Source organism: Mobula hypostoma, chromosome 28, assembly GCF_963921235.1.
Source record: "Mobula hypostoma chromosome 28, sMobHyp1.1, whole genome shotgun sequence".
Classification (NCBI taxonomy): domain Eukaryota; kingdom Metazoa; phylum Chordata; class Chondrichthyes; order Myliobatiformes; family Myliobatidae; genus Mobula; species Mobula hypostoma.
Window position 1 is genome coordinate 13,155,155 of NC_086124.1, and position 16,092 is coordinate 13,171,246.

Sequence of the window (16,092 nt, forward strand, 5' to 3'; positions counted from 1 at the left end):
TCTAAAAGAACACCCCTCTATTCTGAGACTGTGTGTGTTGCATTGGGTTCCAGTGTCTCCAGGCTTCCTCATGTTTATGTCATTCTTCTCATTTCTGTCCCAAGTCACTGTACCTTGTATTTCAGCTGACTGGTCTCCTAGTACCGGGAGAAGGGGTGTTCTATAAAAGGTGCAAACCACTGTACCTTTATAGAATCATGACCTTAATTATAGTTAGACCAGTCAGCTGAAACATCAAAATGAAGACACAAGAGAGTGCCGTTGCTAGAACTGGAAGCATCAGGTCTGCATGTCTCCTACGTACATGGAGTATAGATCAGTACCGCGAGGAACAAGTCCTTCAGCCCACAATATTGAGCCAAGCTATTTACACTGGTCCCTTCTGCCTACACAACTTCCTTTTCCCTCCATCCTCTGCACTCTCATGTGCTTTTCTAAAATTATGAGGGGGATAGATAGAGTTGACGTGGAAAGGCTTTTTCCATTGAGAGTGGGGGAGATTCAAACAAGAGGACATGAGTTGAGAGTTAAAGGGCAGAAGTTTAGGGGTAACATGAGGGGGAACTTCTTTACTCAGAGAGTGGTAGCTGTGTGGAACGAGCTTCCAGCAGAAGTGGTAGAGGCAGGTTCGATGTCATCATTTAAAGTAAAATTGGACGGCTATATGGACAGGAAAGGAATGGAGGGTTATGGGCTGAGTGCCGGTCGGTGGGACTAGGTGAGAGTAGCGTTCGGCACGGACTAGAAGGGCCGAGATGGCCTGCTTCCGTGCTGTAATTGTTATATGGTTATATGGACTGCTTAAATGTCACACCTAGTAGCACATTCCAGTCACCCACCTCTCTCTGTGTAAATGAACTTTCGCCTTCGCACCTTAAATGTACGCCCTCTAGTATTAAACGTTTCAACCATGGGAATAATGACAAACAAGAGAAAACTTGCAGATGCCGGAAATCCGAGCAATGCTCTCAAAATGCTGGAGGAACTCAGCAGGCCAGGCAGCACCTATGGAAAAGAGTACAGTCGACGTTTTGGGCCGAGACCCTTCAGCAGGTCCGAAACATCGACTGTTTACTCTTTTCCATAGATGCTGTCCAGCCTGCTGAGTTTCTCCAGCATTTTGTGTGTGTTGATGGGAATAATGACATTGGTTTTCTATCTGATCCTCATTTTATAAACTTCTGTCAAGTCTCTCCTCAGCCTCCGATGCTCCAGAGAACTTCTGTGAGAACTGAAGTTCAAAGTTCAAACTACATTTACTACTATATACAACCATGAAATATGTCTTCTTACAGGCAGCCACAAAGCAAGGAACTCATTTCAAAAGAGACTGTCAAACATCCAATGCACAGAAAAAAAAACACAAACCGTGCAAACAATAAAAGTAAACAAATAACATTCAGGACTGAAGTTCACGGAAGTGAGCCCGTGGACATGAAGCTGGTCACAAGCGATCCGCAGGCCTGTTAGTTGCAGGTCATATCCTCAGTTCAGCGCAGAGACGAGTAAACCTCGCTGAGCAGCGAGCTGAACACCGGCCCGATTCTCACCTCAGGCCCCAACACCCTGACCTTTTCAACCAGGCCTAGCACTTTGGTCGGCCAAATCTCCAGTCGTCCCTTGCCCTCAGACCTGGGTCCTGCTGTTCGATATGCTCTCAGGCCTCGGCCTGGCTGACTCAATTCAGTCCTTACCTAACTTTGCTTAAATCGGTCAAATGTCAGGCTGACTATTGTTCTTGGGCCTGGACTTGCCATCTTGCACCTTCAAGACTTCAGTTCACACTGCAAAAAATGTCCAGTTGTACAGGCAGTTTAAAAGTTCAACTCCAAAAGGGAAGTTACAGGCTACTACTGATTGCAGTGACTGTTTTTGAGAAAAAATGTTATTAATAAGGTACTTGCTGCCAGCAAGTCATTGCTGTGATTCACCAACACCATCTTAAACTGGAAGTGTGTGTTTTTCAGTGAGATCACCTTTCATTCTTTCAAATTTTAGAGAATAATCTGTTGATTTTAGGAGGAAAAGGATTGCGACAAGTCCTGTATACATTCTGGGAGATGAAGCTGCGGTGGCAGAGGAGTACAAATACTTGGGGGTTCACCTCGACAACATACTTGACTGGAAAACCAACACTAAGGCTGCTTACAAGAAGGGGATGAGCAGAGTCTATTTTCTAAGGAAGCTGAGATCCTTCAATATGTGCAGCAGGATGTTGGAGATCTTTTACCAGTCGGTTGTGGCGAGTGCAGTCCTCTTTGGGGCTTTATGTTGGGGGAGCAGCATCGGTCTAGACTAAATAAACTCATCAAAAAGGCTGGGTCTGTCCTTGGCTACAGCCCGGACTCTTTTGAGTTCGTGGTGGAGAGGAGGTCACTTAACAAATTGTTATCCATTATGGACAATCAGGCACATCCTCTCCATGACCTACTGAATAAGCAGTGGAGCACCCTTTCGAACAGACTCATTCAGCTCCACTGTCACAAGGATCGTTACAGAAAATCTTTCCTACCAAATGCAATAAGCATATACAACAGTTCATCTCTGTGCGACAGGAGAACACATATCACAGTACAATAGTCTCTGCTTTATTATTTTGTACATTATTATTGCACATTGGTAAATTATTATTGTGTATATTATTATTCCCTACTTTATTATTTGTTGTCTTCACGCTGTTAAGTGTGTTTTTAAATATTGCTGCTGTAACAAAAGAATTTCCCACTTGAGATCAGTAAAGTACTTATTATTATTATTCTAGGGGTTTCAATGGTTTCAATAGGTATATTTACTGTCCGAGAAATGTATACAAAGTACATCCTGAAATTCTTTTTCTTCGCAAACATCCACGAAAACAGAGGATGAATGACAGTTAAATGTTGGAACCCCAAAGCCCCCCCAGTTCCCCCTCCCACGCATAAACAGCAGCAAAGCAACGACTCCCCCGCCCCCCACAAGCAAAAAAGCATCAGCGCCCGCCACAGCGCACTCGCGCGTACAGCGAAGCATCAATAAAGACACAGACTTGCAGCACCCAAAAGACTACTCATTCATTATGATTATTACTACTATTACTAATCTTTCACAGGAGAATTCCACCAGCTCAGAAATCAATCTGCAGTATATTTGTTTCACTCCCTTTGTTGGAAATATATTCATACTTGGGTGGGGAGCCCAGATCAGTAATAATATTCCGGATGCAGCCCATCAATTGGAACAAAATGCTTCTACTCTTGCAATCAGATCCTCTTGCAATAAAGATCAAAGGGTAAATGGGGGAAAAAAAATCACAGGTGTTGGAAACCGAGAGTAAAAAGAGAAAGTACTGGAAATACTCAGCAGGTCAGGCTGCATCTGTGAGGGGAGAAACTGCATTTTCTGCTTTTATCGGTGTGTAGAGGAGAGTGTATTGATTGGCTGCATTACGGCCTGGTATGGAAACACCAACGCCTTTGAATGGAAAATCCTATAAAAGGTAGTGGATTCTGCCCAGTACATCATGGGTAAAGCCCTCCCAACCATTGAGCACATCTACATGAAATGCTGTCGTAGGAAAGCAGCATCCATCATCAGAGATCCCCACCACCCAGGCCATGCTCTTTTCTGCCCTATTCTAGATCTGTATTTCTAGAATAGGGTGACACGTTGACCTGGATGAGGAAGTTGAAGGGTTTTCTGATGACACAAAAGTTGAGGGTGTTGTGGATAGTCTGGAGGGTTGTCAGGGGTTACAGCGGGACATCGATAGGATGCAGAACTGGGCTGAGAAGTGGCAGACGGAGTTCAACCTGTGTGAAGTGGTTCATTTCAGTAGGTCAAGTTTGAAGACAGAATATAATATTAATGGTAAGATTCTTGGCAGTGTGGAGGATTAGTGAGACCTTGGAGTCCGTGTCCATAGAAGACTTAAAGCTGCTGCATGTTGACAGTGTTGTTGAGAAGATGTATGGTGTGTTGGTCTTCATCAACCATGGGATTGAGATCAAGAGCTGTGAGGTAATGTTATAGCTATATAAGACCCCACTTGAAGCGCTGTGCTCAGTTCTGGTTACCTCACAACAGGAAAGATGCGTATGCTGTAGAGACAGTGCAGAGGAGGTTCGCTGATGGGCAGACCTGCAGCCATTTAAGTTCTTAATGTCTAGCAGGGTCTTGCAATTGTAACAAATACATTTAAAAAGGACAATAACACTTTTGGTTGACCCTATAGAAGTCGCTGCGATCGAATGCGACGCTATCTTACCAGAAGCTCTTTTGGTTCCTATGTAGCTGCAGGTTCAAGTCTTGGCTTCTCTGAACCCTGTTCTGCTGGCCCAAGGCTGGGTAGAAAGAAGGGCCGAACAGAAATATGGTCTGGGTAGTTTCTTGCACTGCCTGGCAAATTTACAACTAGAAGAGTATGAGAGGGCTGAAAGTACAATTTGCCCTCGTGCAAATAATGACATAAAGATTCCTACCCACATTAAACCAAATGTATGGACACTTTACTGACATTTATGTTATTCCAACAAAGCAAATATATGTAAGCAAATGACCTAACATTTCACAATCAATATCGTCTTTTGTTGCTTGGTCCTCCAGTTTAAGATGCCCCACTTGCTGGTTTAAGTGACTACTTTCTGGTGGCCAATGAAACAAAGGAAGCAACTAAATACTTTGTTACTCACACTTTTTCTGTTAACTGATCGCTGCAGACAGTATGCTATGGTTTCCCTGCTGGAGTTCAGCTGTACGATCTGACATCTTGGCAGTGTGGATGGAGTCTCGTTCGGGCGGGGCCATTGCAGCATGTCTGGGCTGGAGTTGCTGGAGTGGACTCTGAGGCAATTCAACGCGGCGGAGGTGAGGGGTTAAGAGTCGAGCCTGAATTGGAAAGGTCAGGTACTGGCCCAATCAAGGTGGCGGAGCCCAAACCCGCGAGCGGGGAACGACCCGAGGTTTAGACAACTTAAGCACTTAAATGGCTGGGGTGTCAGGCTCGGAGGCAAGAGGCAGGCTGGTTTGGCTCACTCACAACACGCTGGAGGAACTCAGCAGGTCGGGCAGCATCCGTGGAAACAGTGAGTCAACGTTTCGGGCCGGAACCCTTTGTCAGGACTGTAGAGGGAAGGGGCAGAGGCCCTATAAAGAAGGTGGGGGGAGGGTGGGAAGGAGAAGGCTGGTAGGTTCCAGGTGATAAACCAGTAAGGGGAAAGATAAAGGGGTGGGGGAGAGGAAACAGGGAGGGGATAGGCAGGAAAGGTGAAGAAGGAATAGGGGAAAACACAATGGGTAGTAGAAGGAGGCGGAACCATGAGGGAGGTGATAGGCAGCTGGGGGAGGGGGCAGAGTGACATAGGGATAGGGAAAGGGAGGGGGAGGGAATTACCAGAAGTTGGAGAACTCTATGTTCATACCAAGGGGCTAGAGTCTACCGAGACGGTATATGAGGTGTTGCTCCTCCAACTGCAGGGTTTGCTGATCTCTGGGCTGGACTGCGGCTGTAGTCTGCATCTAGTGGGTTTCTGGATCGTCTGCTGCGATGCCTGGCATTGCGAACTTCAGGTCTGAATGCTCTCTGCTTGCTTTTATTGTTTGCACAATTTGTTTGCTTTCCCCCTTTCCTGCACACCGGGGGTTGAACGGCCTTCGTTTTGTTTTTAACGGGTTCTATTGGGGTTCTTTGCTTGGTGGCTGCCTGTAAGGAGACGAACCTCAAAGTTGTACAAAATATGCATACTTTAAGAAGAAAACGGACTTCGAATTAGTAAAGTAGAATATCAAAAGTACTGAAATCCTGAAGAAGGTTCTTGGCCTGAAATGTCAACTGTTTATTCATTTCCATAGATGCTGCCTGACCTGCTGAGTTTCTCAGCATTTTGTGTGTGTTGCTATCAAAAATACTGCCTCTTCACTGATTTTATTTGATGTACAATTTCTTTAAAGGCCACTTCTGGAATTGAATGGTTTCAAACTCCTTTTCAATCTCTCTCCAACTGCTTTTTCCCCAATAATACTCATCAGAAAGCAGAGAATCAATGTTCCTTATAAGCTGTTCCTGACCAGACTATATTGGTCATTCCATATGTTCTGCTACTCTTCTGTCTACTTTGATAAAGCTCGACAAATATCAATCGGCTACAAAGCTCGACAAATATCAATCGGCTACAAAGCTCAACAAATATCAATCGGCCACCGATCTTAACATCTTTCTGCGTGCAATCTGTCTGCAGCAAGTCTTAATATTCCAACTGTGACTACACTTCACAGTTAGAGATTTGGTTTGTCAACTCCAACTCTCGAAAACATCTACCTATGTACCACGTTGACCGTTCTGACTGGCTGCATTACCGTCTGGTATGGGGAGTGGGGAGTGGGGAGGGGGCTCCTGCACCAGATTGAAGTAAGGTGCAGAAACTAGTAAAGCTAGTCAGCTCCATCACTAGTATCCAAGACACCCTCGAGGAGCGATGCCTCAGAAAGACCTCGCTCATTATTGAGGACCCCCACCACCCAGGACATGCTCTCTTCTCATTGCTACCGTTGGGAAGGAGGTCAGAAGCATTAAGGCACACACTGGGTGATTCAGGAACAGCTTCTCCCCCTCTACCGTCTGATTTGTAATTGGACATTGAAGCCATGAATACTACCTCACTACTTTTTATTTTTTGTTCTTCTTGCAATACTTATTTTAACTTAACTATTTAATGGATATATATATGTATAATACATATACATGTATTACATATACATATGTGTATATATATATATATGTATTAAGTATATACTTAATTAAATTTAATTTTTTAATCTATATTTATTTATCAAGTATTTCATTGTACTGCTGGCATAAAGATTACAAATTTCACAACATATGCCATCGATATTACACGTGATTCATTTGATCTAGCTCAAGGTTTTGAAAGGAGGTATATATATGGCGAGGGCCTCAGCCCGAAACATCGACTATGTGTTCATTCCCATAGATGCTGCCTGACCTGCCGAGTTCCTCCAGCATTTTGTGTGCATTGCTATATAAATGTAATATTTTTGCGTCTATTTCCCTCTGACTAGATTTCTGTGGCTACACCTGGGTGCAATAATTGGATGTTTAACGGCCAAGAGTTAGGGTTCAGCAGACAATAAACAGAGCTATTGCATTTGATTCTTTCCCGCAAACTTCCGTGATATCATGCACAAGAGTAAAGATGAATGGTTCTTAAAATCAGGTCTGACAGCAGTTTTATTCCTCCCCAGATTCAGAAACAATCTTTGAACAACATTTTGATTTTTCAAAATAGTTCTGAAATGTTTCTGATCTTTCAAAAGCTTTGAAAACTTAAAAATATTAAATCACTTCATATTATTTGAAGCATTGGTTCATTAACGAATCACTATGAAGATTGAAACAGGGATCTCGGAAAGAATTTAAAATGTCTAAAGCACTGAAAATGTATTTTTAGATTAACAGGCAAGTCTTTGGAACATGCACATCTGTTCTTTTACATTTAAATCAATGGAAAAACAGTGTCTCCTCAGACCTGGCAACCAATACTTGTGTGCATTCTTTCCTCAAGTAGAGGGCAATTAGCTCTCACTCTCTTGATGAACACATTGAGTTCAGGATTGCATTGAATAGTGCAATTTCTCAATACAGGAGGGTTTTCATTCCCAGAAAACAGTCTGTAACACAATTTACCAAGGCATGTATTTGATAAATAAAGGTGTGTTCTTACAGAAAGATTTCCTCTCAAACATAAACCGCTGCGGATGCACAATCTAAAGGTAAGGGAACTTTGATTTTATTGTAGGCTGAAGAGAAAAGGTGGTTCATTTAAGTTACAAAAAATGTAAGATCATTTTTCTAGTTAAAGTATCATTATGTAAGTATTAACAGAGGAGGTTGCCATTAGAAAATAGAACATAGAAATCTACAGCACATTACAGGCCCTTTGGCCCACAATGTTGTGCCGACCATGTAACCTACTCTAGAAACTGCCTAGAGTTTCCCTACCGTATAGCCCTCGAGTTTTCTAAGCTCCAGGTACCTATCTAAGAGGTTCTTAAAAGACCCTATTGTATTTGTTTTCAAGGCAAATCTATTAAGTGGCCTTCTGCTGTAAATCAACAACTGCATTCATTGTTCTTGGTAAACTAGTTTAATTTTCTGTATGCATAGTGAAATTATTCCTTTTATCAATATAAATTTGATCAAAGAAAATCTTTATTCCATTTCTCAAAACTTGTGGTATTCATGTTACTCCACGAGGGCGAATTGACTTTACTCCACACGGGCAAATTGACGTTACTCCGCAAGGATGAACTAACGTTACTCCGCATGGGCGAATTGACGTTACTCCACACGGGTGAATTGACGTTAGTCCGCACGGGCAAACTGCTGTTATTTTTTATTTTTTTTTAAACAAAATTCTTTATTACAAATGTCGGTGCTATACAGTATTTACAAAACCAGTGACTAACATATTTACTACACTACAAACAGACAATACATCTTAAACCAATATATTGCCATCCTCATCAATGATGGCATTTACACCCCGCGGAGCCCAACGGTCCCGGAACACCTCTACGGTCGCCGTGGACTGTGCGTATTCCTTTTCAATGTTCACCCGGGCACGAACATACCCCTGTTATTGTGTTACTGCCATAACATAGAGGAACTTTTCAAGGAGTGATGACGTCAGGTGCTGACAATTTTGCCACCATTATTTCTGCAAATGCAATGCTGCGTGGTAGAAGTCTGATATCTACATGCATCACATTGCACCAAAATTCATTTTGCCTGGGAAGTTAGACTTGTAAGGCAATAGATATAGGAGCAGACTTGGGCCGAGTCTCTACCACCATTTCATCATGGCTGATCTATTTGTTTTCTCAGCCCCGACCTCCTGCCTTCTCCCCGTATCCCTTCAAGAATCTATCAACCTCTGCCTTTAATATGCCCAAAGACTTGGCCTCTACAGCCACCTGTGGTAATGAATTCCACAGATTCACCACTCTCTAGCTAAAGAAATTCTTCCTCATGTTATGTACACGCAACCCTGTAAAAGCATCAGCAGCAATAGAACACACCTGGAGTCGGGTTTTGATGTTGAACAACACTATCTTTATTAGTAACTACTTAATATAGTACCTTAAACAAGATAACCAAAAGTTAGCAGTATTATCCCAATATATGTGTGTGAATATAATTCCCAAACTCATTCAAACTCGGGTGGCAAGATTTAAAGTCATGCAATGGTAATGTAACTAAGTTCAGTTCAATGCACCGAGTTGTTCTGTTTATGAGAGAGAGATTTGTAATCCGAGGCGAAATCCACGATAGGAGAAAAACAAGTAAGCAAGTGTCGTCGGTCTTCCGTCGTCAGCTCCGAATCCACACGTGAAGTATCACCGACAGTGATCTTCACAGAATATCCTTTCTCATGAGTGGTTACCACAATACCACGCCCGAATTCAGCTACGGGTCATCCCAAAGTGGTGGCCACAGGGTACTCAAACCCAATCCGCGTATGGATTATCACCAACAGTAGCTTATCACAAAGGGGACCCTCTTCGAGGGAAAACTACCACCCAGGCAAGGGTAGACACACCGGTAGATTCCACACGGTTACCCCAATCACACAATGTGATAGCCACTTATCATGACATGCGAAATAACTCCAACAGTGATTTGCCACAGGGGTGCCTTTCTTCAGTGAACTACCACACCCAGTCAAAGGGTAAACACACGTGTGGTATTCACAAAGGTTTTCCCTTCACCAGAGAACCCACTCCTGTGACAATTACACTTTTGTATTCGCTGGAATCATACTCACCCTTACGGGCTACTAGGAGAGACTCCAAACAGTGACCCCTTTGTCACTAGGTTTCTTCTGTTTCAAACCTTCCTCTCCCCTCCTCTCTGCAAACTTCTTCTAGTTGCAGCACTTATGAGAGTCATTTATCAATACCCTGGATCGATCTCAACTCACCCCTTTGGGCTACTGAAAGTTTAAACCAGCGACCCTACTCACTGGTGTCTTTCTATGATCGAACCCAGCTCGACTCTGACCACGTGTCTCCCTGTCTCCGTGAGAGAATCATCTGACCTTGCTTATTCAAAACAAGCCGCGGACTTGTATAAACAATTGATTGTCCATCAAATAACTCCAGCTCTCTCACCGTAGTAACCAAGCAATTTTGTAGTCAATAAAAATCCAACAATGTCCAAAAGTCAGTCTCATTCTCTCGGTGTTTTAAAGTGACAGTCCACAGGAAAAAAATGAACCCTAGGAGTATATAACACTCATCTCTATTCTAAAAGGATGTCCCTCTATTCTGAGGCTGTGTCCTCTGGTCCTAGACTCTCCCACCACAGGAAATACCCTCTCCACATCCACTTAAAAAGGCCTTTCAACATTTGACAGGTTTTAATGAGGTCACCTCTCATTCTTCTGAATTCTAGTGAATGCAGGCCCAGAGCCACCAAACACTCCTGATATGACAAGCCTTTCGATCCCAGAATCATTTTTGTGAATCTCCTTTCAACCTTCCCTAAAGTCAACATATCTTTTCTTAGATAAACTGATCGCAATACTCCAAGTGAAACTTCACCAGTGCCTTATAAAATCTGAGCATTACATCCTTGCTTTTATATTCTAGTCTTCTCGAAATGAATACTAACATTGCATTTGGCTTCCCTTCCTTACCACCAAGTCAACTTGTAAATTAACCTTCAGGAAATCCTGCACGAGGACTCCCAAGACGCTTTGCACCTCAGACTTTTGAATTTTCTCTCCATTTAGTAAACTGCGCAAGAAGGAAATATTTGGGAAAAATGTTAAAGATCCAGAATTTAAAATTAAAAGAGACAATGAGAAAGATGTCAAAAGTTGATTTCTTTAAAGGTCAGAAATTATTAACTTGAACAACTTGCTGTGCATTTCTAATATTTTGACTTTTTATTCGAAATTCTTTAAATTGTAAATACCTTTAGTTTCCACTATGTTAGAAACTATATTTTTTCACAAAAAAAAGAACGTGGGATTAAGAATAAGTAAAATAGTTAATTCTAAATTGATTAAATAGTTCGCTAAGTACACATAAATTAATGTGTAGACAAAGAGACATTATCCACCTTCCTAAAGTACATTGTGCCACAATTACAACACATATCAATCTGTGCAATTTAATGTTGTGTTTTGCAATTAGACAACACCTACTGCAGTCAAGCAGAAATCTGAGCACAGAATAACAGAACATTTGATTCAACCAAATCTGAGCATGCACATTGTTGATGGAAAAAGCACTTTTCTTGTTTAGTGGCAGGAAAATTACATGCCAAGGGATTTGTCATATGGTCTTGGTTATTTCATCATGTTGTTTGGTAAACATTTGTCTGTTCAGCAAAAAGTTATTATGGAGCCAAAAGAAGAATTTTAAAAGGTGATGTTATGGAGTGCAAGTCAAGAGCAATTGGCAAATATCATGTTATTTCCATCTTTGAAAGCCAGAAGACTAACTTCTGCATTTCATTTGGTTTCTCTGTCTCCTAACTGAAGTGAGAATAGGACATCAGGAGGCAATACGTTGTTTGGGAGGATCTGAAGAACCATTTTGGGAAGGCTTAAGGTTCTCTTCTCTTGCTTTCTCTGTCACACAATACACCTAAAAGTCATGTATCGTATTGGACCTTCTATTTTGGACATTTTCAGCACTATTTTCCCTTATGCTATCTCAAAACACTGATGTGATAAGATGATCTGTACGCATGGCAGATAAAACCAAGTTTTCCATTTTACCTGGTACATGTGACAATGACAAACACATTTCTCAATTGTTTCCATGCTTCAGTTGAAATCAGGCCCAATGATGTCATTGGATGCTTTTCTTTTCATATCTAAGAAAGGACAAGTAGCTGTTTGCATACAGCAGTGCCCACACCCTGGCAGACCGACAGGAGGGCTAAACCAGGTGAGGGTAGATGGTGGCCTCATATCCTGGTGAGATAGGGGCGTACCTGTCCTAGCATCCAAAGTCAGCTGGGCAGATGAGATCTACAGTGAGATCCAATGGCCAGGAAGGTGGTACCACAACATTCAGTGGAGAGTGAAGGGCATGATGAGGTATGTGGTCATCCACTGCAGCCAAGGAAGACCCCAGTTTGTGACACATGTTTGTACTACTGGACTTGGACGTCTGAGTTCGAGAGAGTGGAACTGCCCCAGTGCAGCGGCTTTTCCACTTTAAAAACTCTCCCGCACAGGTTTCCTGTCATCGTCGGACATGATGGACAACTGCTACCTTATGACAGTTCTCCGGCAACTGTTCAAAGGAGAAAGGTTAATATTCATACTGACAGGTACACCGTAAGAGTGGCTAAGCTGAAGGGCAATATTAACCCTCTCATTGCTGCCTGGTCTTTCAGTTCTTTACACTAGAGCTAAAATGGACCCGAATGTCAAAGCTTCTGAAATTCTTTGAGAAGTTCAGTGAATTAGTTTCTGCTCAACAGCAAGAATACAAATGGATCTGAAATTTCTGTTGTACTTATCTGGTGTTGCATTCTGCCACTCTTGACTGATCTCTGCTTCTGTGTGTTAGCAGAGAGAGGAATAACTTATGTGCAATCTTAGAAAGGTCCAGGTAAACTTTGCTGTAATGCTTATTCATGAAGGCAGCCCATCTTAATTGACAATATTGTTCTTGTGATCAGATGTTTATGCTCATTATTACAAAACTGTGCCTTTGGAATCAAAAATAGCAGCTTCATTAATCTGATCATTTGACAATAAGGAGCATCAATTAAATGATTCAGGGAACTAAAGAATGGAATGTTCTGGCCATGTAAAGACTGGTGACGTTCATTACTTTGTCCTGTGGTGAAGAAATGGACCTAGGCATTAAAAGTCTAGAAACTCTTTGAGGGTTCAACTTGTTACTTTCGCTAACTCTGATGGGAGACCAATGGACCCCTCATTGAAAGTAGTCATAGATATTCAAGGAGAAATATTAGGTGAATTCAGGTCATACATTAATATTTGTACTTAAATTCCACATGGTTTCCTGAGCCCTAAATAATCTCATCTAAATATGATATATTCAGCACTTTGTATTTTGTGTTGGATAATGTAATTGGTGGAAATGTACAGACTTCACAACCACTGACATGGGGTTGGGGGTTCACTTTAGAGGCTGGTCTGATGTGATGAGGGAATTACATGAAGGACTTTTTGTGCTCTTTGTGTTCAGGTTTTGGAGTTCAAGACATGCATTGTTACGGTTCTTTCCTAAACTTAAAATGTCTCGTGCCATTTTATTTGTGAAAACCTACATTAGCATGGTCTCTGTTAAAGGACTAATGGAACCCTCATTGTAACCCTCAATAGACCAATGGAAGGGCCATTGGAATCCTCATTATAACCCACAATGTACCAATGGAAGGACTAATGGAACCCTCAATGGAAGGACCAATCGAACCCTAATTGTAACTCTCAATGGGCCAATGGAACCCTCTTTTTAACCCTCATTGTAAGACCAATGAAACCCTCATTGGACCAACTGAAGGATCAGTGGAACCCCATCGTTACCCTCAATGGGACCATCGTTGTTACCCTCACTGTAACCCTCAATGGACCTATGGAAGCCTCAATGGAACCCTTATTGTAAGACCAATGAAACCTTCATTGTTACCCTCATAGATATTCAAGAAGAAATATTAAGAGAATTCAGCTCATTCACTGACACCATTTAAATTTTCACACAGCTTCCTGATAAGCTTTAACCTGAGCCCTAAATATCATCTAAATATGATATGTTCACACTGTGCAATGGTGAATTCCCTGAATCATGCTAGCATGGTCTTCGTTAAAGGCAGTTTATAGTTCACTTCCCAACTTCTTGCTCCCATTGGAGCAGGGAGGACGTCTGAACATTTGAGAGCATCATTGTAAATGATTGGTTTGGAAAAGCTTGAATGGAGCACACTGGACTCCGAATGGCTGAAAATCTTTGTTGAGACTAATTACCCCCTGGCTTTGTAGTCCTGTGATTTACAGCCCTCTGGGTGCATCACAACATGGGTCTTTCTAGCTTTCAACAAAATGGTTTGGTTTGGTTCGTTTCACAATGTTAAGGTCTTCAGTGAGCCACACAGTGGTAATAATTCACAGATAAATATCCTATTCATATCCACCAAAATATTCTACGATAATTCACACAATGAGGTGCAGAAGTTGAAAAGGCCTCTGAGCACTTCAATATCCCGCAGGACAACCATCTTTACGCACGGTATCTGAAACGGCATGCCAAACGCGCCCTTCTCTTACAATAGCCTGCACCACTGAAGGCATGTCGGCAAAACCAGTGAGGTGCATTTTCTTCTTTAATGCATTCTCCATTTCCTCTCGAAACCAACGGAGCTGGGGGGGGGGGGATCAAAATCAGAAAGTGGAAAGTGATTTGCAACCGGAAATGATTCACTTGACCAGGAATAATTTTTATAGCTGTGAGAAAGTAGGGACTGGTTCATGAAACCTTGGACACTCGATGAAAAATAGAAGGGATACAGAAACAGGGATAATTTAAAGCAAGAAAATGGTTAAAACTAAAGTAAGATGAACTAAGCAATTTCACCATTTAGCACATCATTTTGAATCCATTTAAAGTAACCATGCTAATAGATCATTTGTATTTTGTACAAATTTCGTTCACCTTCAAAAATCTGTAAGGGAAGGTGGCATGGCCTTGCCTAATTTTTGCTTATATTACTGGGCAGCCAATATATGTTGTATTACTTTTTGGTCTTTCTTTTATAACCAGTCTGAGTGCCAAAAATGGGTGGCAATGGAGTTCAACTCTAATAAGAATTTCTCCATTTCCACATTTCTTGGATCTGCACTTCCCCGTCATTTGCCTAAACTAATTGTTAATCTCCTCATTAGACGTACTCTGAGAATATGGGCTCAGGTCAGAAAGTATTATGGTCTTCAGAGTTTCTCTCTCCCTAGTCCTATTTTACATAACCATCTTTTCCAACCTTCTATGCAAGACTTAACATTTCATGTCTGGTACAGAAAGGGCATTAGGCGCTTTGAAGATCTTTTCATAGATAATCGCTTTGCAACTTTTGAACAACTGTCTGCAAAGTTTAACCTACCTCATTTTTTTAGATATCTTCAAATTAGACATTTTATCAACCCTTTAATACCAAACTTTCCTGAGATGCTGGAAAAAAATGTTCTGGACTTGTTTCTTTGTATAAATCCATTGGGTAAAGGTTTAATATCTACTATTCGTGATAAATTAGCGACCTTGAGGTGTGCCCCCTTTGATAAAATTAGAACTGCCTGGGAGATAGATTTAAATATTTCTCTGTTCGACGAGGTTTGAAATTCAATTCTTAATTCAGTTAACTCAACCTCTTTATGCACTCGCCACTGTCTTTTGCAGTTCAAGGTTAAACATAAGGATCATATGTCTAAAACTAAATTATCGTGGTTCTATCCTGATATCAGACCCTTTTGGGACAAGTGTATAGTGGGCGAGGCTTCTCTTATCCATATGCATTGGGCTTGTCCTAGTTTGGAGAAATTTTGGAGAGAAGTCTTTTTAACTTTATCCCATATTCTTAATTGCCACTTAGAACCTAACCCTTTGATTGCCCTTTTTGGCACCTCGGGTGAAGTTGACATGCATTTGAGTATGACTAAACGCTGAACATTATCTTTTGCCTCTCTTTTGGCTAGAGGTTTAGTTCTTCTTAGGTGGAGAGATGTTGCCCCACCCTCTCATGCTCAATGGCTTAGAGACATTATGTCCTGTTTAGTCCTTAAAAAGATTCATTATTCACTTCTTAATTCAGACATTAAGTTCCATAAGGTGTGGGGACCTTTTCTTGAATATTTTCATAATTCCTCTTTAGATTAAAGGTTTATCTTCCTTTTTTTTGTATTTTATTCCCTTACTTTCAGCTTTTTTTCTGATTAAGTTTTACGGTTTTTTCATGTGAAATATATTATACTTTAGGTAGTAGGCTATATACTTTTTTTATATTTACAGCTCTATGGTGACAAAAGCTCTGTTTAACTTTTCTTTACATTGAAATGGTTG

At 41.5% G+C, this 16,092-nt stretch overlaps 1 protein-coding gene across 1 annotated transcript in view; it reads right to left on the bottom strand.

The window, feature by feature from the left end:
• Positions 1-10,933: 10,933 nt before the first annotated feature.
• The window catches only part of LOC134338857 (glutathione hydrolase 1 proenzyme-like), a 70,156-nt gene continuing 64,997 nt past the window's right edge, over positions 10,934-16,092 (bottom strand). Inside the window, exon 13 of the mRNA XM_063035008.1 lies at positions 10,934-14,402. Coding sequence (XP_062891078.1) covers positions 14,238-14,402 — 165 coding nt within the window. The 3' untranslated portion in view covers positions 10,934-14,237. The remainder of the gene's footprint in view (positions 14,403-16,092) is intronic.